This window comes from Aulonocara stuartgranti (assembly GCF_965226115.1).
Source record: "Aulonocara stuartgranti genome assembly, chromosome: 2".
Taxonomy (NCBI): domain Eukaryota; kingdom Metazoa; phylum Chordata; class Actinopteri; order Cichliformes; family Cichlidae; genus Aulonocara; species Aulonocara stuartgranti.
In genome coordinates, this window is record NC_138940.1 from 30,686,021 (window position 1) to 30,707,500 (window position 21,480).

At 40.5% G+C, this 21,480-nt stretch overlaps 3 protein-coding genes across 5 annotated transcripts in view; 2 read left to right on the forward strand and 1 right to left on the reverse strand.

Annotated features, from left to right (window-relative positions):
* Positions 1-1,014: 1,014 nt before the first annotated feature.
* tcirg1b (T cell immune regulator 1, ATPase H+ transporting V0 subunit a3b) lies at positions 1,015-9,401 on the forward strand. Of its 2 annotated transcripts, none has more exons than XM_082547037.1 (21): positions 1,015-1,538; positions 2,544-2,662; positions 2,818-2,896; positions 2,986-3,128; positions 3,241-3,339; positions 3,426-3,484; positions 3,560-3,686; positions 3,788-3,870; positions 3,968-4,061; positions 4,220-4,432; positions 4,532-4,682; positions 4,788-4,927; positions 5,629-5,786; positions 5,982-6,072; positions 6,176-6,294; positions 6,437-6,650; positions 7,135-7,245; positions 7,326-7,418; positions 7,519-7,639; positions 7,857-8,028; positions 8,562-9,401. In XM_082547037.1, the coding sequence occupies exons 2-21, from the start codon at positions 2,546-2,548 to the stop codon at positions 8,653-8,655; spliced, it is 2,478 nt and encodes an 825-aa protein (XP_082403163.1). In that variant the 5' UTR covers positions 1,015-1,538; positions 2,544-2,545; the 3' UTR covers positions 8,656-9,401. The 2 variants fall into 2 exon arrangements, with proteins under 2 accessions (XP_082403163.1, XP_082403164.1); XM_082547038.1 differs by having other exon boundaries at positions 1,018-1,538; positions 3,241-3,336.
* An 898-nt stretch (positions 9,402-10,299) lies between these two features.
* Positions 10,300-12,943, forward strand: mrpl18 (mitochondrial ribosomal protein L18). The gene is made up of 4 exons (XM_082547110.1): positions 10,300-10,566; positions 10,645-10,813; positions 12,303-12,537; positions 12,645-12,943. Exons 1-4 carry the CDS (start codon positions 10,479-10,481, stop codon positions 12,720-12,722), a joined length of 570 nt encoding a protein of 189 aa, XP_082403236.1. The 5' UTR covers positions 10,300-10,478; the 3' UTR covers positions 12,723-12,943.
* A 96-nt stretch (positions 12,944-13,039) lies between these two features.
* The window catches only part of LOC309714530 (protein phosphatase Slingshot homolog 3), a 12,638-nt gene continuing 4,197 nt past the window's right edge, over positions 13,040-21,480 (reverse strand). For both annotated transcript variants that reach the window (XM_082547072.1, XM_082547073.1), the window contains 13 exons: positions 20,261-20,376; positions 20,056-20,124; positions 19,148-19,213; positions 18,815-18,997; positions 18,389-18,482; positions 18,142-18,270; positions 17,867-17,913; positions 17,577-17,723; positions 16,022-16,222; positions 15,716-15,935; positions 15,527-15,613; positions 15,339-15,434; positions 13,040-14,376 (listed from right to left, as the gene is read on the reverse strand). In XM_082547072.1, the coding sequence (XP_082403198.1) occupies positions 14,230-14,376; positions 15,339-15,434; positions 15,527-15,613; positions 15,716-15,935; positions 16,022-16,222; positions 17,577-17,723; positions 17,867-17,913; positions 18,142-18,270; positions 18,389-18,482; positions 18,815-18,997; positions 19,148-19,213; positions 20,056-20,124; positions 20,261-20,376 (1,602 nt within the window). In that variant the 3' untranslated portion in view covers positions 13,040-14,229. The remainder of the gene's footprint in view (positions 14,377-15,338; positions 15,435-15,526; positions 15,614-15,715; positions 15,936-16,021; positions 16,223-17,576; positions 17,724-17,866; positions 17,914-18,141; positions 18,271-18,388; positions 18,483-18,814; positions 18,998-19,147; positions 19,214-20,055; positions 20,125-20,260; positions 20,377-21,480) is intronic.

Below are 21,480 nucleotides of genomic sequence, written 5' to 3' on the forward strand. Positions count from 1 at the left end.
GCTTTCTTGATGTTTGAGCTTTATACCAAACAATGAGAGTGATCTTTATTTTTGATACAGTCGCGGTCACCGGTTCACATACAAGGAGGATTGGCTTGTTTTGTGTTTTTTACCCTCTTTTACGTACTTTGATTGATATTTGGTTAAATGTTTCCTTAGAAGGGCTTGCCTTGAGCAGACAATCTAGGTATCCATCAACAAGCTTCAGTTGAGCTTGAAGGTCTTGATTTTGGAGCAGGACCCTTTTTTTTTTTTTTTTTTTTTTCTTTCTTTTGACTGGCATCCTCAGTCTGTCGTGACGTAACACTCTAAAACTCACTTCACTGTGGACAGTGATGCTGCCTGTTCCAGCAGTTTCCAGTTTAATGGCATGCTTCATTGTAACCATTTTCCTCTTATCTGACAGTGACAGTTCAGGTCTTCCTCCAGACATACATGCAACCCCCCCTCCCCCCCTGACAAAGTAGTGACACATTTGCATAACAAATCCCTTTTATGTTGGCAAAGAGGAACTCATGATCGCATGAACAAGAAGTTAATATGTGCTGGCCTTTTCAAGTAAAAAGACAGAACCTTCAACACCAATTAATTAAAAGACTTGATTGTGTGTGGATTAGAGGAAATCCACAATAAATTCAAACATGCACTGAGTTCTTGTTTTTTTTTTTTTTTTTTTTTAAACCATTAAAGATCTATGCTGTACAATCATTCCACCCTAGAGAAAGAATAGCTTGAAGAAATCAAAACGGCCATGGTTTTCACGCCTATGATACATATCTGCATGCTTAGAGGCTGTGATTTCTACGCAAATCCTACACAACATCTCAGTTGAATTTTAAGTGTTCATTGTTGTGAACTTCTACATTCTTCCTTTGCCTGCTGCATAATAATGAAACTACTAAGAAAGGAACTATTTTTCAGTTTCTTTAAATGTAACAGAACTGAATTAAAAATCACTTTAAATGTATGGTTGACTTTTACTTTGAATAGTGTCCCTAACGTTAGCATGTATCTTTTGGAGACATCACATGCTACAAATTATGGTACTGACCTTGGTTTGTATGTATTTAATAAAGTTAGGAGAGGAAAAAAACAGGGCAGGTCTGGGTTTATCAAACGCACGTGACTGCGGTTTCCAGATGACTGTACACGGCCAAACCAGCTTCTCCAGATGAGCTTAACTCTAATATCAAACCGTGAATTATTAATAATAAGCTTCTGACTTCCTGTCAGACTAAAATTCTAATAAAAAAGAACAAAGAAAAACATCCACTTATTGGACTCGTTACCGCCATTAAAGATCCTAAAATCTCGACCTCTCGCGGTGGAGCGAGATTCAAATGGTAACTATCACGTGCCTCCTGCAGTAACGTGACTCTCACAAACAGGAAGTGCGGAGCCAGAGAACTTCTACCCCAAGTCTCGCAGACGCGTCTGCTTTGTCCAGGTTAGCAGTCCCGGGTCAGTCCGTCCCGCTGGGTACCAGACTGCCTGACAGACACCAGGTCGAACTGCAGCGGAGGTAAAGAGCCAGACAGGTGAGGTTTCCGACATTCAGCTCAAATCTGTGTTTTTATCAAGCGGGTTTATCTCCTATAGTTGTCGCCGAGACTAAACCAAACCCCTCTGTTACTTTTCTTTAATGTGGCTGATATTAATGGGTTAAATATTTTTTAAACGCTTCAGTGTTTCGGCTTTTCCTTCACTGGAGTTGTGTGCTAGCGATGATAGAGAAAACGAAACTTTGCCCCAGGCAACAAAAGCTGAAAAGCAGAGACAATAGTCGATAGATCGAAGAAGACCCGAAGTCAAATGCTTTTTCCTTAACAGCATGGATCTTTTTACATTTATAAACTGAAGCCATGCTCCTTTCATGTAACATCTATTTTATGATATAAGTAATTTTGTATATATTCTTAGTGGTCGGTTTCTCACCCTCATGACACTCTTAACGCTCAGTTTATGAAGAAACTGTTCCAATTCACCGCTCATTCCTCCAAATGAATGAGGTTAGTCTGACTATAGTGCGAGCAATGCTTTGAAAAATGATCCAGCGCTATAAGCTTTTTTAAAAAAAGGATCAAACACTGTAACCTTCATAAAGGGGGGGTTTACTGTAGAGCGCTTGTACAAAACAGCTTTGTGTGTAGCTAGGGGAAAGCAGTAATAATGCACCTTATTGGGCCCTTCTAAAATATAGTAATGCTTTTTAATATATATGTACATCTTTGATTAATTTATTTAACTAAAAAAGAGTCCCTGTGCTAATTTTGGCAGACACATGTACATGCAACAATGGAAACCCCACCTGATCATCTGGTCAGGAGGACCTGATGCTTCCTCTTTCTTAAGTTTCCACTTAGATACTTCTGCACTGAGTAGTTTTTATTGCTCTAACTGAAAGTAGATGCCATCTGTTAACACCATTGTCTGTCTTTTTTTTTTTTTTTAATTCATATTCCTCTTTATATGGTGCAGTACTTTCACTCAGCTGTATCCAGAGGACGGTGTGTGTGTAAAGTTGTTTCTTTGGTGTTGTACAGACATGGGCTCCATATTTCGCAGCGAGGAGGTGTGCCTGGTGCAGCTCTTTCTTCAGTCCGGCTCGGCCTATAATTGTGTCAGCGAGCTGGGAGAGCTGGGCCTGGTTGAGTTCAGAGACGTGAGTCTATTAAACCCTTTATTCCGTTCTTCTTCTTCTTGGTGCAGTTCATGGAGTCCAGTGCAATTGTTAACCTGCAACAGACTGTGTCATGGGTTTTGGTGAAGGTCATGTAGACTCGCTCAGTAACCTTATTCTCTGCTCTCCGCTTTCAGTTAAACCCCAACGTGAACTCCTTTCAGAGGAAATTTGTCAGCGAGGTCAGACGATGCGAGGATCTCGAGAAGACTTTCCGTGAGTACTGACTCATAATGCTCCCCTTTACATTTCCATTCATCTTCTTTATTTTCCATGATTCATCATCCACCTTTTCCACCCTCCAGACTTCTTGGAGCAGGAGATAAATCGCTCGCCATCCTTAAAGGGTCCACTCCCTCCTCCGTGTCCGACACCTTCTGCCCCTCAGCCCCGTGAGCTCATCACCATAGAGGAGGAGAGCGAGAGGCTCGCCAGGGAACTCAAGGAGGTGAGTGCCAAAATAGAGCCTGAGGAGTTAGTCTTCGGTTTTTTGCTTAGTGCACCACGAGAGACAGAACAATTTTTGGGATTAATGAAATATCGTGTATGTTTCCTACTAGGTATCCAGGAACAGAGATAGCCTTAGGGCTCAGCTGACGCAGCTCTCCCAGTATCAAGGAGTCCTGACCAGAACTCACTCTCTCACGGCGTCACACGTGGTGAAAAACTCCATTTCTGCTCCATTTTCTGTAATTGTTGTCATGAGGAAAACTAAAAAAGAATGTTCTCTGTCTTATTCTCACAGGTGCCACCTGGAGTGGAGAGCCAAGGTCTGTTTGATAACCGCCAAGATGTCCGACTCAGGTAGGTCTCAATTAAATGTTAAAGAGTAAAATGTTGTCTTTTTCCTCTCTATATAACAGTTTTCCTCTCCCTCAGTTTTGTGGCAGGAGTGGTCCACCCCTGGAAGGTGCCCTCGTTCGAGCGACTGTTATGGCGGGCGTGTCGCGGTTACATTATTGTGGATTTTAGAGAAATGGAGGATCGACTTCAGCACCCTGACACTGTAAGAGCTCGGGGAAAAGGAGAGGGGATCGCAGAGAGTTTCTGCTGTGAGTTTCATTCCAGGTGTTTTACCACAGCAGTTTGCTCTTTCTCCATTTGCAGGGGGAAATGGTGCAATGGACCGTGTTCCTCATTTCCTTCTGGGGAGATCAGATTGGACAGAAAGTCAAGAAGATCTGCGATTGGTGGGGATTTTTTTTTCTTTCTTTTATTTTTGAGATTCTGAAACTGCACCTTGCTGTGTTTTGAACTTGAATTTCTTTGGATTTTCCCCCCTCGCAGCTTCCGCACTGAGACATTTGCATACCCCGAGAGCTCTGCTGAGAGAGAGGAGGTTCTCCAGGGACTTCAAGGTAGAATTGAAGATATCAAATCAGTGAGTGATTTTCTTTTGGTTTTTGATACTACATATTCACATCAAAATAATTAAAAGACTGTAATCTCTGGTTTTATAGTTTCTACATAGGATATTATATTACAGTGCTTCTAGAACATTCATCATGCCTCTTTTTGTGTTTCCTTCTGCGACTTCAGGTGTTGTCACAGACAGAAAGCTTCTTGCAGCAGCTGCTGATGAAGGCGGTGGCCGTTCTGCCCCAGTGGAAGGTGCGCGTCCAGAAATGCAAGGCGATCCAGTCGGTACTGAATCTCTGCAGCCCCTCTGTCACTGACAAATGCCTGATCGCTGAGGCCTGGTGTCCCACCGCCAAGCTGCCTGAACTGCAGAGTGCGCTGAGAGAGGGAGGGGTGAGACAACAGATGAGCAGAAACATAGAGCTGTAAAAAGCACAGATGAGCAAATCGCCTAATTTCCTGTTTTTATCCCACCCTGTTCTCTGACCTCAGAGGAAAAGCGGTAGTGGGGTTGACTCTTTCTACAACCGCTTGCCTTGCTCTACACCTCGACCTACTCTGTTTCCCCTCAACTCCTTCACAACAGGTTTCCAGAACATTGTAGATGCCTACGGAGTGGCAGCCTACCGTGAAGTCAATCCAGGTGCGTCATTAGATGACATAAATAATTTCTTCATGAAATGTGTTCAAAGTGAAGTCTTTCAGGTATTTGTCTTTGGCTAAATCTCGTCTCTCAATGCTCCTGCAGCATTGTTCACCATAATTACATTCCCCTTCCTGTTTGCGGTGATGTTTGGGGACGTGGGCCATGGTTTACTGATGACTCTGACTGCTCTCTGGATGGTCCTCGAGGAAAAGGATCCCAAACTTAGAAACAACAACAATGAGGTAACTTAGGAGAGGAGACACTCTGTATTTAACAAAATGTCTAACTTAAAGGCAACTTAATTTCAGACCAAGCAGCATCAGTAAAACAACAGACCACATTTAGATTGTTCCTCTGTTCCACAGGACCTGCTTGTCACCACACTAATAACCAAATGAACTCACTTCCTGTTTAACGGATGCCCCAAAAAGTGTACTGAAATTCCAGAATGCTTTCATAATCTGCGTGGGCCAAGGAATCCGCCAGTACCTTGTAAATTTTGCATGTGGTTTGAAATTTGCATGCACAAACATGCCTCTGGCTTCATTCTTTTAGTGGTATTACAAGTTGAACCAACATGAAAATCACCGAAGAGAAAAATGAGAGCAAAAGTAGCAATGGTTTCTGTGACCTCAATTCCAAAAACGTCATAGAACCTAAATAATAACAAAACGCATTCATTTGCAATTCTCATAAACCTATATTTGATTCACAGTAGGACATAGAAAACATGTTAACCGTTTAAACTGAAAGCATGTACCATTTTTAAGGAAAACAAAACAAAACATGGCAACAAGATGACGCAAAATATTTGGGACTAAATCATTGCATTCTGTTTTTTGTCACACAGCTTCCCATTTATGTTTAAATGTAAAAAACAAAAAACAAAAAGTCAAATAATTCTAATGTACTAAAACATGTCCTTGACCACTTTGTGTGTCAGATCTGGAGGATGATGTTCGGTGGAAGGTATTTGATTCTGCTGATGGGACTGTTCTCCATCTACACGGGAGCCATTTACAACGAGTGCTTCAGCAAAGGCCTCGCCACCTTCAGCTCGGCCTGGCACGTCGGCCCAATGTTTGAAAAAAACATATGGAAGTAAGAACATTTTCGTGTATTCACCCTGCTTTTTTTTTTTTTTTTTTTTTTTTTCCCAACAATGTGTTTATTGAGTTTTTAGTACACACAAAATACAGGTCAAATAAATCATAAACAATAATATAATAAGTAATATTTATTTTCTGTTTACTCCATTTTCAACACACTTTTTTACCTTCGTGGGGTCTCTTTCAGTTCATCGGTGCTGGCAGGGAGCCAGTACTTATCCATGGATCCTGTTGTGCCCGGCGTTTTCACAAGCCCCTATCCATTTGGCATTGACCCGGTGTGCCCATCATATTCATTGTCCTCCAATCAAATATGGACATAAATATGTATATATATGTCTCGATTGTAACTCCAGTTATTCTCTCTGATGTTGTCGTCAGGTCTGGGGGATGTCCAACAACAAACTAACATTCCTAAACTCTTACAAAATGAAGATGTCAGTCATCATCGGCATTATTCACATGACTTTTGGAGTCTGCTTGTCATTCTTCAACTACTGGTAAATAATCTTTACCCTTTGGTTGCATGTGTTTCGCTTGCACATGTGTTTTGTGTGTTTCAGATTAGCTCTGTGTTACCTTCACATCCTCATGTTCTTATCCTTGTTTCTCCCTGGTTGTTGTTTTTTTCTTTTTCTACAGGCACTTTCGCAAGTTCAGCAGTTTGATTTTTGTGCTGATCCCAGAGCTTTTCTTTCTGCTGTTTCTGTTTGGCTACCTGGTGTTCATGGTGGTCTATAAGTGGGTTGCTTACGCTCCTTCTCAGTCCAAAAGTGCTCCCAGCATACTGATCCACTTCATAGACATGTTCCTGTTTACGGAAAACCCTGACAACCCTCCGCTTTATCATGGACAGGTGTGTGCGTCGTTTGTGAGCTTCACTAATAGGAACATATCGGGTTTGCTTTATTCATTTTCTTAGCTTCCCACTTCCCGAAACGTGTGTGTTAGTTGGTCACACTGAGCAGTAGTTATCATGAAATCTTATTATAAACTGAATGATAGTCTTTATGTATGTTGTTACCATATTTACATCTTTCAGTGGTTGTTTGTGGTTTTTATTTTGTGAAAGTCTAGCATGTAAATGCAGCACTGCTTTGGCAGGTCAAACCCCAGATGCCACATCTATTACAAGCACATGAACACAATAAGGGACTTTCCAAATATAGTAATCAGCACTTTAACTGCATTATCAAGCAACAGTGATGTAGTTGTGTGTCCGTTTTGTTTTTTGAATGACAAAAATGCTGCATTCATTAAGTAGATAAATACATGCAAGCCCTGAACTGAATAAATTAACGGTCAAATGAGGTTAACCTCTTCTCTGTAACTCTGTGTAGGCTATAGTGCAGAAGGTCCTGGTGATACTGGCTCTGTGTTCTGTGCCATTCCTCCTCCTTGGGAAGCCCACGTTTGAATACATTATGTTCAAGAGAAGACAACGTCGAGTCGTGAGTCTGCGTTTGGTTGGATTTTAATTCCTTTTATGTAGCTGCATTTACTTTTCTGACTGATCTTTAATTCTCTGCAGCATCTGGATGAAGACAGGCGTCCACTGGTGTCTGACGAAGGCTCGATCAATGTTCATCAGGGGGAAGTAGAAGGAAGGCCGCTAGTAGAAGAGGTGAGGGTGAAGCTAGAGTAACTAAATTAGTTTACCTGTTTTAATACGGTCTGGTGAACTCCTTTTGTTTTTGTTTTTTTTGTTGTTGTGCTTTCTGTAGGAGTTTGATGTTGCGGATGTGTTCATGCATCAGGCCATCCACACCATCGAGTACTGCTTGGGCTGCATCTCCAACACAGCCTCTTACCTCCGACTCTGGGCTCTCAGCCTGGCACACGCACGTCAGTGGCACTGCACATACAAACACAATGCTTATCTTCATACTCACATGATGCACACACACACACGAGACTTCCTCTTTTAAAGGAAACTTACTCATACTGTTCTTCTTTTTATTTATTTTTTTAATCCATTTTATTTCTCTAGTTATACACACTCATGTTGTTGTTTTCCAGCCAGCTGTGATTCTCTAACAGTGATTCACTTGTGTCTCCACAGAGCTGTCAGAGGTGCTGTGGGAGATGGTCATGCGTAAGGCGCTGACGTGGCAAGGTTACGTGGGAGCTGTAGTCCTCTTTGTGATTTTCGCCTTCTTCGCTGTGCTGACAGTCTGCATCCTTCTGGTCATGGAGGGGCTCTCAGCTTTCTTGCACGCGCTCCGTCTGCACTGGTGAGAATGACAGAAGGGTTGAGACGAAGGGGGAAAATAGCTTTGCTTAACTAAGATTTTTAAAAGAAATAGGCTGTATGATTAGACTGGGTAAAATCCTGAACCACTTTTTAATTTATTTTTTATTTCGGAGTGTGTGTCAGGTTTTATGTGTCTGTGCATTGTTTAAGCCAGCAATCCATGGTCACATGTTTTTGTTACATGCTGGTGTAAACATTGCACTCTATTTGCTGTCTGTCGTGTGACAGATGTAGTGAAGGCAATGACTGTGCTAAACAGACTTTACAGCTGCCTCTGGCAATAACCCTGCATGCAAAGTGGAATTTGACTGTAGGAGACACCACCTACAGTATGTAGCATTAATGCTGTATTTTTCTCAGGATGGTGGTGCTGGAGAAAAGATTGACTTAACCTTTAGGAACAACAAGTCAGACTATTACCAAAAAAAAGTCCACTGTAGAATAAGAGTATGGTACTTGCTCTGAGGTTTCTGTTTGTTGCTGGAGATTGACTTATGCCCGTCTCTTTCACAGGGTGGAGTTTCAGAACAAGTTCTACAGTGGAGATGGTTACAAACTCACCCCTTTCTCCTTCACATCTATAATAAATGTCTCAAACCCTATATGATCAGCCAACGGGTTATTCAGGGTTGCTAGCAAAGTTAATTTATGTGTCTATGAATCAGAACGACCCTGTCTTAACAACGGTACTCGACCTTTGGTTCCCTTTTGCTATGAAAGGGTTTAGTTAACTTGCACAATGATCGATGAATGATGTACTCTTATTTTTGCATCAGTAGAATGATTCCCTATACGTTAATTTACCACTATATCATATCATATATGAAACATATATTTTGTATCCCCATGCTAATTATTTTTCAAAGTGTAATGTACTGCTTTCTAATTACTCTATCAGTAGCATGAGAAATTGTTGGTAATCATGTGCTTTTCACTCTCTCAACATTTATAATAAGCATCAATTTTGAAAAGGGAAAGTACACTAGTGAATGGATTTGTTTTGCAGTTTAAGGGAAAGTTTAAGTTTTGACCTGAAGTATTAAAGTGCAAGTTCTTTAGAATTCTTCAGATAATGACTTGGATGATTTTTATGAGCCAAAGATTTTCCCACATTGTCATGTCTTCCAACAACACCACACCAAGTATTTATTGATAAATACATTTTTCTCGGGTGCCTTACTAGGACTGTTTGTTTATACATTATGTGTTATGGACAGATGGTGTCTTCTATTGTTAAACCACCACTTTGTACAAAACACTGCAATGGAATGAATTTTCCCCTCCCTGTTTACACTGTAAAATTGAAGAGTTTTCAGCAGAAAATAAATTAAATGTTGAGTTTTATTAAATGAAGCACTTGAAGTATCTGTTGCCAGCTGAGTGATACCATTTATATGCCACAGTACTGTTTTGAGAAGTTACCACAGATGAAAGTACTGTGCAGAAGTCTAGAGGAGCCAACTGTTAATGTTTCATATTTGGCTTCTGAGGAACATTTTTTGTCTTTAGGTCGTTTTTTCTTAACAGCCTGTGACAAAAAAAAAAACGATTTTTTTTTTCCATTTCTTTGATTCTATCCAACATCACACTAAGTATACATTTTATTTTTTGTACCAACAAGGTGATTCTCAGTCTGTAGCAGCATAACAATGATCCAAAACACAATAGGACAACTATCAGCCATGGCTTGACCTCAACATTACTGAAGTAGTGTGGGATCATCTTGACAGAGAACTCAGCAACATCCAAATGAGAGCTTTGTTTGTCCTTCAAGATGTCTGGAAACTATTTGTGAAGACGACTTAAATAAATGACAAAAAAAGCTTGACTAAAAGAGTTCATAGAGTTCAGAGTTATTCCAAATTTTGACTTTCAAGCTCATAAGAATTGTAAAAACTCTTGTTTTTGTCTAATTTACTGTATTTCTATGTATGTTTTCACGTTTCAATAAATCACTGTACTAATTTCCCATTTTCCAAGTAACATACAGTATAAGGAAATGAGGGGTGGCTCGAGACGTTTGCTCATTAGTGTAAAAGATGTAAATACAACAATGTAACAACTCCTACACAAAAGGAGTCTGACATTAAATAATAGTAATAACTTCTTTTGCAGGGAAGACTCTTCAGATCACTGGTTACTCTTGTTGCCTGATAGTTTTAGTAGAATTAAAAAGTTGTTGGCGTTTCCCACCGTTTTAAGTTCCGGAGTTAGTGTAAACGGAACCTTAAGCGCGTGTTCGGTTTCTATCTGTGCTGTTTCCTAAGTAGCACAGAGTGAACCGGATATTATCGGAATGTCAAAGATGGGACTCCTCATGTAACGGTGGATTTTTCTTGAATAGTTTGTTTGCTTGTTTTTGGCGTCTTACCGGATGGTAACACATTGATTGGACTTTTTATTTGTGAGGGGAGCACTGCTCGGGAGGACATGGCTCTGAGCCAAGTTAGTCGCAGTGTGCGGCTGCTCTTAGGTCAAATTCAACACTGTCGGCCAGCCCTGCTTTCAAACCAGACGGGTAAGCAAGTAAAGCTAGAAAGCCTTAAACTTTCTATCTGCAGTCATGAAAGCTGACCAGACTCTAATTGTCACACAGCTCGGTGTCTGAGTCAAGCAGCTTCTCAGCCAGAGCCCTCCGCGGATGAAAATGAAGCCGTGAACCCGACCTTTGTAAACAGAAATCCCCGCAACCTGGAGCAGATGGCTCTGGCTGTGAAGGATCGGGGCTGGAAGACAACCTGGCCACACCGGGAGTTCTACCACAGGTCTGTAAAGGTTTAAGTTCTTACTGTGAAATCCAGAATCTGAGTACCACTGTGAGGGTGCATCCTGTTGATTTAAAGTGAAATTAGTCTGTGGAAACAGGTGGTTTCTCTATAACGGAATTCTGGATTCAGACGAATATTGCTCATATATGAAATTGTAAAGGGCTTTTACTTTGAAGTCCAAAATCAGAGTAACGTTATACTGACCGAGTAGCACTGCTAGGGTGTCTCTTGTTTATCTAAAATCACAATAAAATACCAGAGTGTTAAAAAAGAAAAAGAGTGAACCAAACGTTAAAAAAGATCAGTATCAAACCAGAAATTTGACATGAGCATGAGAAGTGAAAGCAAAGTTACCCCAAGGTTCCTGATACAAGATTTAGCAAATATCAGAAGGGGACCAATCTGTCAGGGGCACAAACAAGGACTTCAGGTTTTTCTTCATTATTAAGTAGGAGAAAGTTGTCAGCCATCCATCTTTTAATAGCCTAAGCATATATTCAGGATCTGTAGATTATAAAATTCTTGGGCCTTAAAAGACGACCTATAACTGAACTTCGTCTGCATAGCAGTGATAAGAAATGTTCATAAATGTTCAGACGAGAGAGCAGATATAAAGGCCCCAATACAGAACCTTGTGGGACACCATAGACAGACCCCCCAACATGATTGCATTATAAGAGCTGTAATGTCACATTAGCTGTTGTATTTTTGTTTTTTTCTTCAAATGGCAGTTTTTAAATTTCATTCATATTTTAGTATTCCAGAAATAAATCTAGTTGTGATGAAATAAGCATAGTCGTGATACAGCTTACTGTAATTTAACAACTATTGTTAGTGAGGACTTGTGAATTACTTTCTAACTTTATAGTACCAAATGTTATGAGGTAACACATTGTTAGAAGGTTATACAATAACTATATCAGTGTAATTAGTAATGTAACCAGTTACCTTATCAAACTAAATTACACATTTAAAATGACTTCAGTCTATGAAGGATTATGACTTTGTAACAAGCAGTGACACAGTCATTGTTCTTGAGACGTGGTGGCGCACATGCATTGATCTAAAGAAACAGTCAAAGACACAAAATGAACAGAAAGATATGTTTAAAAGTGTAGCAGTTGTTGGTAACAAAATTCAAAGAGAAATGGAGACAACAGTCATGTGCATCAACCCCACATTGGATCACAGCTTACAGCCTACAAACAAGTATCTATTTATCTAAATTTATTAATTATTTTCTTAAATTAATGTTAAGTTGTATAACTAAAATTGGGAAACAAAGATAATTGTTTTTATATTCACTACTATTATTCTAGATTATACGAATATTCTGTATTTGTTCTACCCCATTGGGTTCAGAACTGTCAGTATGAAAGGACAAAAACGTAATGTAATCAGTCAGGTTGATATGAAACATAGCATATTCATGCATAAAGAACAATTATCTCTATTTAATTTCCTCTCATGCCTGTCATTGTTTCAGGTTGATGTTCTCCCGTAGCCAACACCATGTGACAGCCCAAGTGTTTTCCAGCTGCTCCCCTATTCCGGTGCTTTCTTGTTCGACCAAAGAGTGGGCTGTGAAGAAGGAGCTGGCTTCTACAAACTGCGTGGCAGCCTGTCAGGCTGTGGGCGAGGTGCTGGCGCATCGCTGCCAGCAGGCTGGCATCACCAGGATGGTGTATAGGGTGATTCCCTGGACATACCGCTCAGATTCTGTGAGTACATGCAGCAGGGACTGGAAATAAAGTTACTGTCATTTTCCTTCACTTAGGTAGCCATTTGCTTCACGTCTCTCTCTCTCTCTGGCTTTTCTGTTTTGCAGGTTCAGTCTTTCAGAGCTGCAATGAAAGCAGGAGGAATAATTCTAAGTGAACCCAGAAGGAAATACATTGGGACCTGACTTTAATTCATCAGTCAAATCAGCTGTTCTGTATAAATCTGCTCTTTATCCCCATTACCCCTCTCTTTTGTTAACTATTACTGTGCTGATATTAAGATTACAACTGCTACAGTAAAAAATAGGAATCAAAAGAAGGCTTGTCCCTGTGCCATGTCTCTTTTATATTAAATCAGTCTCCTCTGGTTTATTATTTAATCAAAAAATAAAGGTTCTTGTTTGGAGTACAATAATTTATTTTTTACTCAGGTGCATGTAAACAAGAGTGAGGTGCAGGCAGCAGAGAGTCTGTTACAATAAGGAAATGGATGACAATAAAAACCAATCACTGATCATTTTAATCATAGTACAGTGTGAAGTTGGCTCAGGCGGTGGGAACAGTGTGTTGGGATTATAAAGTGCATGTTTTCTTTTTTCCTCTTTTTTTTCCCTAATAGTGAGCATGCAGGTTAAATGCTTTCTTTCTTTTTAGCTTGGGTTCACTGGATAAAAAGTAATACCAGCATAAAATAAGAAATGTCCTCATCAGCATCTAGTGAAAACAGAACATGGAATAATTTAAGTTGATCCATTCAAAGTCCATATAAATACAAACTCAAACCCTGAACAGTGTCTTCTCACAGGCTGGTATAAAACACAAAACATGCACCCAGGCCATCAGCAATTATGTGACTATATATACTGTAATTGTGCACAAACTTGTAAAGTCACATTTATGATGACAAAAAAGTGGCAAATGGTACAAGAGAAATGCAATATATTACCACCACCTTGTACTTAAGCTAAAACATTAAAAACATCATTACAGAATCACTTTTCATTCTCAGGTTGAAGGCACTCATGTAGCCCTGGAGCCAAAATATAATGGATGAAAATAAAATGGGTGGGAAAGGTTCCTAGCAAACCGACATTTCCTTTAAATATATTGGCACACCGGCACAGAGGAATACAGTTTGGCAAACTGGCGTATGCCATAAAACTAGCCATGACATAATCCATAATGCACAGCTTAGATACAGTGAAATCCTCCATATCTGCACACGGTATGTGTTGTGAGAAGGAGGAAATGAACACTTTCTGCTTTGGGCTGGCAGGATACAGCCTCGTATAAGGAAATTAAAACAGTTATTGCATAGATACGTCTGAAGTGTTGAGAGGAGAGCTTAAAAAAACGGAAGAGGGACTGAGGGAGCTCGGCAGGGACATGCTGGTTCATATATGTTTGGATACCTTCATAAACATAAAACATAATAATACAATAATGCACAATGATTTCAGAAATCCTGGCTTTCACTGGTACAGCAATACTGCAGCATGGCCCTTATAAAAATCAACTATCTACTATAGCTTTTATGAGGTGACATATGCAATCCAAGACCTGCAAAATATAAATTAAGACTTTAGGATCATTGTATAAAAACCTTGGCATGTTCCCAGAGCACACGTTCCTTCTTTTCTCCTCTGTGCCTCGTTTATAGTTCCTCTTGTACCTCCCTGCTTGTTCATCTTTTTAATCACTTTGCGGCTTGCTTTGGCCCGCGCCCGGCCGGCTGGATGGTTCAGGTGAAACATCCACACATGCTTTCTGGTGAGTGAGACACCGGCGCCCATAGCTACGCCTCCGCTGTCCTGGTGACCGCCTCGGACTGCCAGGCATCTTTGAAAAGAACAAAGTAGGAAAGTACAAAGTTATAACATTGGGATTAATTCTTCAGCAAGAAATCTACTCCACAGATACATCGCAACCCCAAATGCCTCTGAACGCTATGTGACTACCTGACGTAAACCTCGGTCGAAATCTAACTACACGTTGTAGCCGGCGACTACTGTGATTATCCTGCTTCAGTACCGTCAATACCTTCTATTTCTGGCTACTTATTCACAACAGTTTTTTAATTTATCAGAGATGGCATAACAGTCCTCGCTTCAAGATAAGGAATAACAACGAAAGGACTCACAAATGTCAAAACTATTGGAACTGATGTAAGGAAATGTACAAAGTAGACAAAAACTTGACAGATAAATATTTTTAACTGTAACTGTGAGATGATTAGCACCTAAAGCAACACAACCATAAATGCTGCCAAAAATAATGTTGACCCCTGAAGTGGATTACATCATAATCTCTAGAAAGATTCACACAGAAGACTAAATCAGCTACTATTTTGGTAGTATAGTTACTGGCAGGACACAAGGTGTGAAAAAGGGGGGATGGAAGGCCTTACAGGTCCTTATATAGAGTCAAACTAAAGATTTTGATTAAAAATGAAACCTAGTTTGGGTGTTTTTTCCAATATGTATGTCTGTAGAAATATTAACATAATCACAAGAAGAAAAAGTTGCTATAAAAACGGCCTCCAGTGCTACCCCTCAGTCTCCTAGTAGTAATGACAATATAAAAAAATCCTACATCACTTCATTCTTGCGGTGACGACAATGCTCCATCAGCCTTTTACAGCTGAGAGGTAAGAACCATGACTCATATAGTTAAAACCTTATTCATGAGCTATTTCAAACAACAGGCTTCGCTACATGTCCTCAATCTAAATTAGCCATTTCCAAACTGTCAGCTTAACTACAAAGAGGAGGCTAGAGAGACCAGCACTCTGCTTCTTTTACCTGATCATATCCTTTATCCACATCATCCATCTCGCTGATGGACTGCATTAATGAGTAGAGGTTCATTCTGCCACTACGATTAACACTCGGCATGACCTGGAGATTAAAGAGAAGTAAAAAGATGAGTAGCCTTTGATGCACTCTGCGTGAACATATGAGGACAAATGTAGGTCAGGCAGTCTGCTCACCTTTTCTGGTTCATTTACAGTAATCACAGGGCCTGTCTGCACAGGGTCTTGGATAGTGTCAGACTTTGGGGCAGGCTGTTCAAACACCTAGATGAGGTTGATAAGATATAAAGGAGTTAAAGCTGTAAAGGTAAAAAAATAAACAAATCCGGATTTTAAAAAGTGATAGATTGCTCAGGATCTGATTACCTCACAGTCTTCCCCTGAGTCATTTTTTTCATCTGGAATATCTACGCCATCATCCTCATCAAGTCCGTCATCGTCCTCATCATCTTCTTCCTCCTCCTCATCTTCTTCTTCTTCTTCACTTTCGGCTGTCTTTTCTTCCTCCCCTCTTTCCTCGTTTCGAACTGATTTTTGTCTTTGGTCTCTCGACTTTCGCTTCCAGAGAGCACTATGGCGCTGCTGGCTGGAATGATAAATGCACACAGAGCACATTCCTCAACTGAGCTCCCAAACTACAGAGAACAGGAAAAAAAGAGCACTAGGCCTAACCTTGCACTGAGGATGCCGCTGTAGGTCTGGAGCTGCTTCATGAAGCCCTCATTGGGCTTGATGATGGACCGGCGATCCCTGACGTAGGTCAGTGCCACATCCAGTGTCCAGTGCTGCTGCTTCATAGCGTAGGCAATCACTGTAGACGCAGAGCGGGACACGCCCATCTTGCAGTGAACCAACACCGCCTGACCACTCTTCCTGTAATACACAAAGATGAAGACGTAAACTCACACCGTGATTTTGGATTTTACTTAACAAATATTAAGTCGTGAAGGGAGAACTGCTGGGATGTATACACACATGCAAAATAATGCTCGGCAGTAAAACGCTTCTGGTTTGTGAACATGTGGCAGCTTTAAAACTGGCTGAGGAGCTGAACAAATTTAAGATTTGCAGCTTTAATTGTAGGGTAGCTTGGCCTTCTCTCACAGGTTTTGTTTCAAGACTCCAAACTGTAAACTGAAAACACAGAAGCAGTATTTTTCTATTTTCATTGTGTGAATACTGCCTGTCATGATGTTTCACAACTCAGTCGTCGTTTGTAGACATCATTCACACAGATTAGACTTGAAATGGGAAGCCGAGTCACAGTGTGAACTGCGAAATTGGTGGTTATTCCAATCTTGATGGAATTCAATATTTGAGGAAACGTAGCCTTTCATTTTCTGTTAAAAGTGGGCACAGAGACCGACAACACTCTCAGCAGTATCCATTAAATATGAAGCTGCATGAAGCAAGCATAGCTCATCATAAAGACTGGAAACAGGGGGAAGCACTTCGTCTATAAAGGATTAAAGTAACGCATATAGTGCGCCAGTGCTGCTAAATCTCTCTAACATTTTATATTTTACGCTCACTGGCCACTATATTAAGTACACCGTTCCAACTCCTCGATAATGCAAGATGGATGGAAGAATGGTGATTTCACCACACAAGCATCTCTGGGATTTACAGAGAATGGTCTGGAAAGACAAAATATCAGCTGAGCAGTGGTTCTCTGGATAAAAATGCTTTGTCAGTGTCAGAGGGGATTGCTTAGAGCTGACAGAAAGACAACAGTAATTCAAATAATAAGTTGTTAAAACTAAGGTATGCAGAAGAACATTTCTGAATTTATAACATGTCAGACTGTGAAGACTTGTACAGTCTTGTTGCAGACCATGGGAACATAGTGTACCCAGAGCATCTTCAGCTCTGCCACCTCCACCTCAGCCTTCTGTCTTTTTGTCACTGTCACTGTCAGGTCTCACAACCATCTTGCAAACCTTCCCCTTCACTCTTGCTGCTATCCTTCTTCACAAATAACCCCTGACACTCATCCCCACCCACGAAACCCTGTCTGCACTCTCTTGTGCATTTAAATCATCTACCTTTATTATCTCCACTCCTTTCTTCTTCACCTTTCCACCTGTCTCCCTCTTATTTACAGTATGTCATAGACAGACCTCTATGGATATTTAGATTCACACATTTCAGCCCCTAACCGAGCTTCTGTCCCACTGGAACAATTACAACCCTTTTTACAAGTCTCGATTTAAAAAGCCTCTGGTACCTTGCAGTGTTGATGAAGTTAAATGTAGCTGGCCAATGGGACAGCAAGTCTGTGGCTTCCACATCGTACACTCTGATGTTCATGTAATTGAAGGACTCTGGGAAAAAGTTGTCAATCTCCCTCGTCACATTCAGAATGTAGCCCACGCTGAAAAACATGCAGAGACACACTCAGAGCCAGAGCAAAACATAGTGCATAGTTAAATATTACCCTTATAGTGAGTTAATGGGATACAGAGACAGACCACAACACACAGAGCTGCAGAAAGTGTTACAGGTTCAACTACTAACTTGTTTTTCTGCAGCTCCTCAAAGTTAGCTGCGTTCCACTCGGAGCCCTGAAACCAAATAAAAACAAAAAAGGTTAAAGAACGGTCAGAGAAGATGAAAAGGAAAGGGCTGACAGAGCCATCTTCCCTATCGCTGTCAACACAGATCTGAAAGGGGAAGTTACAGTCACATGACAACATCCTGGCACTAAAAGCCATGTCAATTTTTTTGACCAAACAAAAGTGGCTGTACATAATATGTCTTTTAACTCTATCTGACCTTTAACAATGACTCACCAGGTATAGATAGTCAAATATTTTAGAGGGCTTGTCCATCTGAGCCATGGTGACCAGGATCTCATTGTCGATGTACTCCTTGTAGGGTCTCATGTCAAAGCCTATCCTGGTCTCCAGGGTAGCGTGCACCTACAGCAGAGAATGAATGCATTTTGTCACATTTTTTCACCTCAGTTATGCTCTAATAATTTGACTTTTTTTTTTTTCTAAAACCAACTTCCTGTCTCTAGCTTCCCACACTTCTCACCATTTTGGATGTGAGGTTGTCCAGGTCTTCAGTCCTCATGATGTCTCTCAGGTGTTCTTTGATCAGGATCTCACTGGAAACTCTCTCTGCCGAACTTCCCAGAGAACAAAAGGGAAATTTTAGTACCAACTGGCAGGGAGGCACAAGCAATAAGAACAGTTTCTCATTATTACTACATTAATAGCAACATTAAGCATTGAAAGTGCCATGTTTAATTAGTATTTTTGAGGTATTTTCCACTTGATGCTACAGCTGTTCCTTTTTTAAAACATGGGATTTTAAGCACACAACGTTTACGTGTGGTGGATTGTGAATTTTCCAACTCCGGGACCAATAACTTAAAATGATACTTTAGTAAATTATCTTAACGTACATTATTTTTTTCTATCACATCAACTCCCTTGGCTACTACAAATAAAAGCATACCTCTGTCCATCGCTGTCCTTACGGATCGACTCCAGGTCATTCATGACCTCCCACTCATTGAGGCAGTTGCGATCGGACTCGATGTGCCGGTGGTAGTGCCGAGCCCATTCCAGCCCAGAGCCTGGGATCAAAGCTGCCTTGATTGCACGCTCACAGCAGCCATGCAACACCTGCAGCACTGACCTTACAAGAGGAGAGAGGGGAGAGGAAAAGCAAACAGAACATCACTATGTGTATTAACGACTTATCTTGAAATTTAGAGCAAATGAAAGCTATTGATATGCAAAGTGAGCAGCTGGACGCTGCCACAGTGGGGATATAAGCATCACTCACCACATGGTCTGCATGGAAACCGGTTTAAAGATTCTGGTCTCTTTTGCTGAGCTCACGCTAAAGCCACTACAGGAAACACACAGAAATGTGAACGCTCATTATTAAGCCTGACGACGAGAAAGAGAAGAACGAGAAATAAGACAGTAACAGTGTTAAGAAGCATCATTGTACTACATCACAGTCTGACACACAAGAGAGAAATAATTCAGTGTGATTAGAATTAGTTCTTGTTCTTGTGGAATGAAAACGCGAGGACAGTGATTGATTAGCACAGTTGGAGGTGTGATCCAGCCTGATGAGGGGGAACATACTGGTGTGACATGGCAAACACACTTGGATGACACTAAAGCATGCACGCGCATTTAAAACACAGCAGATTAAGCACTCCATCATGTTAGCCCAACTGTTTTTAAACCCGACACCTCTCAGTTTACTGAGAGATCAGCTCTTCTATCCTTTTTTGAGCATCAGCAGCCCAAACTGTTTTAATCAAGACATAGCCGGCTATTTGAAGACACACTAAATGTGCTGGAATGGACATTTGATGTTCTTCACGCACTACAATGCAGTCAAAGAATAAATTTATTAAGACTTTAAATCAGCTAAACTCACTAACCTTTCAATACACAGTCGCATAAAGAAACTAACCATACTTTACTTTCATTTCATTATTAAAAACACATGACCTCCATGCTTATGCAATGATGTGACTGAGTGACAGGAGCTGTTGTAGTTCACAGAGAATGATTCAACTCCAAAAATAAGGACATTACTCATTCATATTATCTCTGGCCAAAATCCCAGAAATCAGGCTGCACCGTCTGTGCAGCAGCCTACCAATCACTTCCTCACGCTTGCTTTCACACTGAATATAATCCTTAATCCTTCTTTAAAAACATGCTTCTTACCCATCTCCGTCCAGATAAACTTGTGTATTGCTCCATATTGGCAGTACCAGACCGATGGTGCAATGATCACTAGAAACAGAAGGGGAGGACACATACACACAAGACAAAGGAGGAAATTGTACTTGTTAAACCTTAACCAGGAATTATTAACAGAACAGAAATCGTATCTTGTGCAACTGTACACCTTCGTCTTGGTTACACACACCTGTCTGAGTTGGGGAAATCCATGCCCAGCAGGATGCTCTCATGTTTGTTGGCCAGTGTGGAAACCACGATCAGATACCTGACTCTTACTGAGCTAACAGAATCTAACTGCACCGCCTGCATGAAAAGATACACAGAGGGAGGGATGACAGGGAAACACACAACTTGTGAGCACTGTGTTTTACATGCAAAAAAAATAATAATAATCATGGTTTTCTTTTTAAGTCTAAAGTTGCCAAATAAGGTTGGGTATTTGCAAGTGGTGTAAAATATCCTGCGTAGTTTATTTTCTTTGGCCTTAAAGGAAAACTCAAATCAGGGAAGTAAATGTTGTCTTTACAGAGATCATGGCTGGCTCCTGTCTGGTTAAAGGCCTCTACCTATAGTTTTGCTGAAACAAGCTGAAACGAGAAAAGCTACAAGTACAGTTTGTGACTTGGTGCTTTATAAATAAAATTGAATTGAATGAAATTTTGATGTGACATAAAAATATCATATCACCATTTCATTGCTATAGCAACACCATGCATTTACATTCCCTAGAGCAAGAATAAGACAAGCCCGGGCACGTCTGAGGGCAAGAGCCACGTGTCCCTGGCAAAATATGCAAGTAAATTGTTCCCACTGAAGGTGGACAGAACAAAAGTTTTTCACCACTTTAGGGCAAAAATGCAACCTGGCTATAAAAGTGAAGCAGCTAGTGATGTGCAACACAAAAGTAAACAAATGTCTTACATCAACAATGCTGAAGCAAGCTTCATATGACAGGAAGCAGAAACAGTGGATGGAAATTACTAATATATATTGTTTGGTCAAAGCGATGATACCAATCCAAATGGAAAAGGAGGGCTATAAGCAACTTGCTGAAAAGCTCAACCCAAGAGACAACAACCCAAATGGAAAACATTTTTTAGTTTTCTTATGTGACAATATCATGCTCCCCCTGAAGAGTTGCAAGGTTAAGTTACTTCAGCTGTTATTAACCCAAAGAATAAAACAATTATCTTATACTTTAACTAAAAAATTTTTTAGGACAAACACTACCTGACTTTGCCCCTATTCTGTGTTATAATGCTGCTGCTGGTACATTGTTTCACAATTCAAATTTGGAAAGACAGTAGCTCATTGGAAAACAAAGTTTGAAAATGCCTTTCATTTAATTACTCTTAAAACTCCAGCTGCCTGCAAGCATCAATAAAATGTTGTTCCGTATTTTTCTCC

Coding starts and splice junctions, on each gene's coding strand:
- mrpl18 (XM_082547110.1), top strand. CDS start 10,479: ATGGCTCTGAGCCAAGTTAGTCGCAGTGTGCGGCTGCTCTTAGGTCAA. Junction 10,567..10,644: donor CCTGCTTTCAAACCAGACGG/GTAAGCAAGTAA, acceptor ATTGTCACACAG/CTCGGTGTCTGAGTCAAGCA. Junction 12,538..12,644: donor GGACATACCGCTCAGATTCT/GTGAGTACATGC, acceptor TCTGTTTTGCAG/GTTCAGTCTTTCAGAGCTGC.
- tcirg1b (XM_082547037.1), top strand. CDS start 2,546: ATGGGCTCCATATTTCGCAGCGAGGAGGTGTGCCTGGTGCAGCTCTTT. Junction 3,340..3,425: donor CTCTCACGGCGTCACACGTG/GTGAAAAACTCC, acceptor TTATTCTCACAG/GTGCCACCTGGAGTGGAGAG. Junction 4,683..4,787: donor CTACCGTGAAGTCAATCCAG/GTGCGTCATTAG, acceptor ATGCTCCTGCAG/CATTGTTCACCATAATTACA.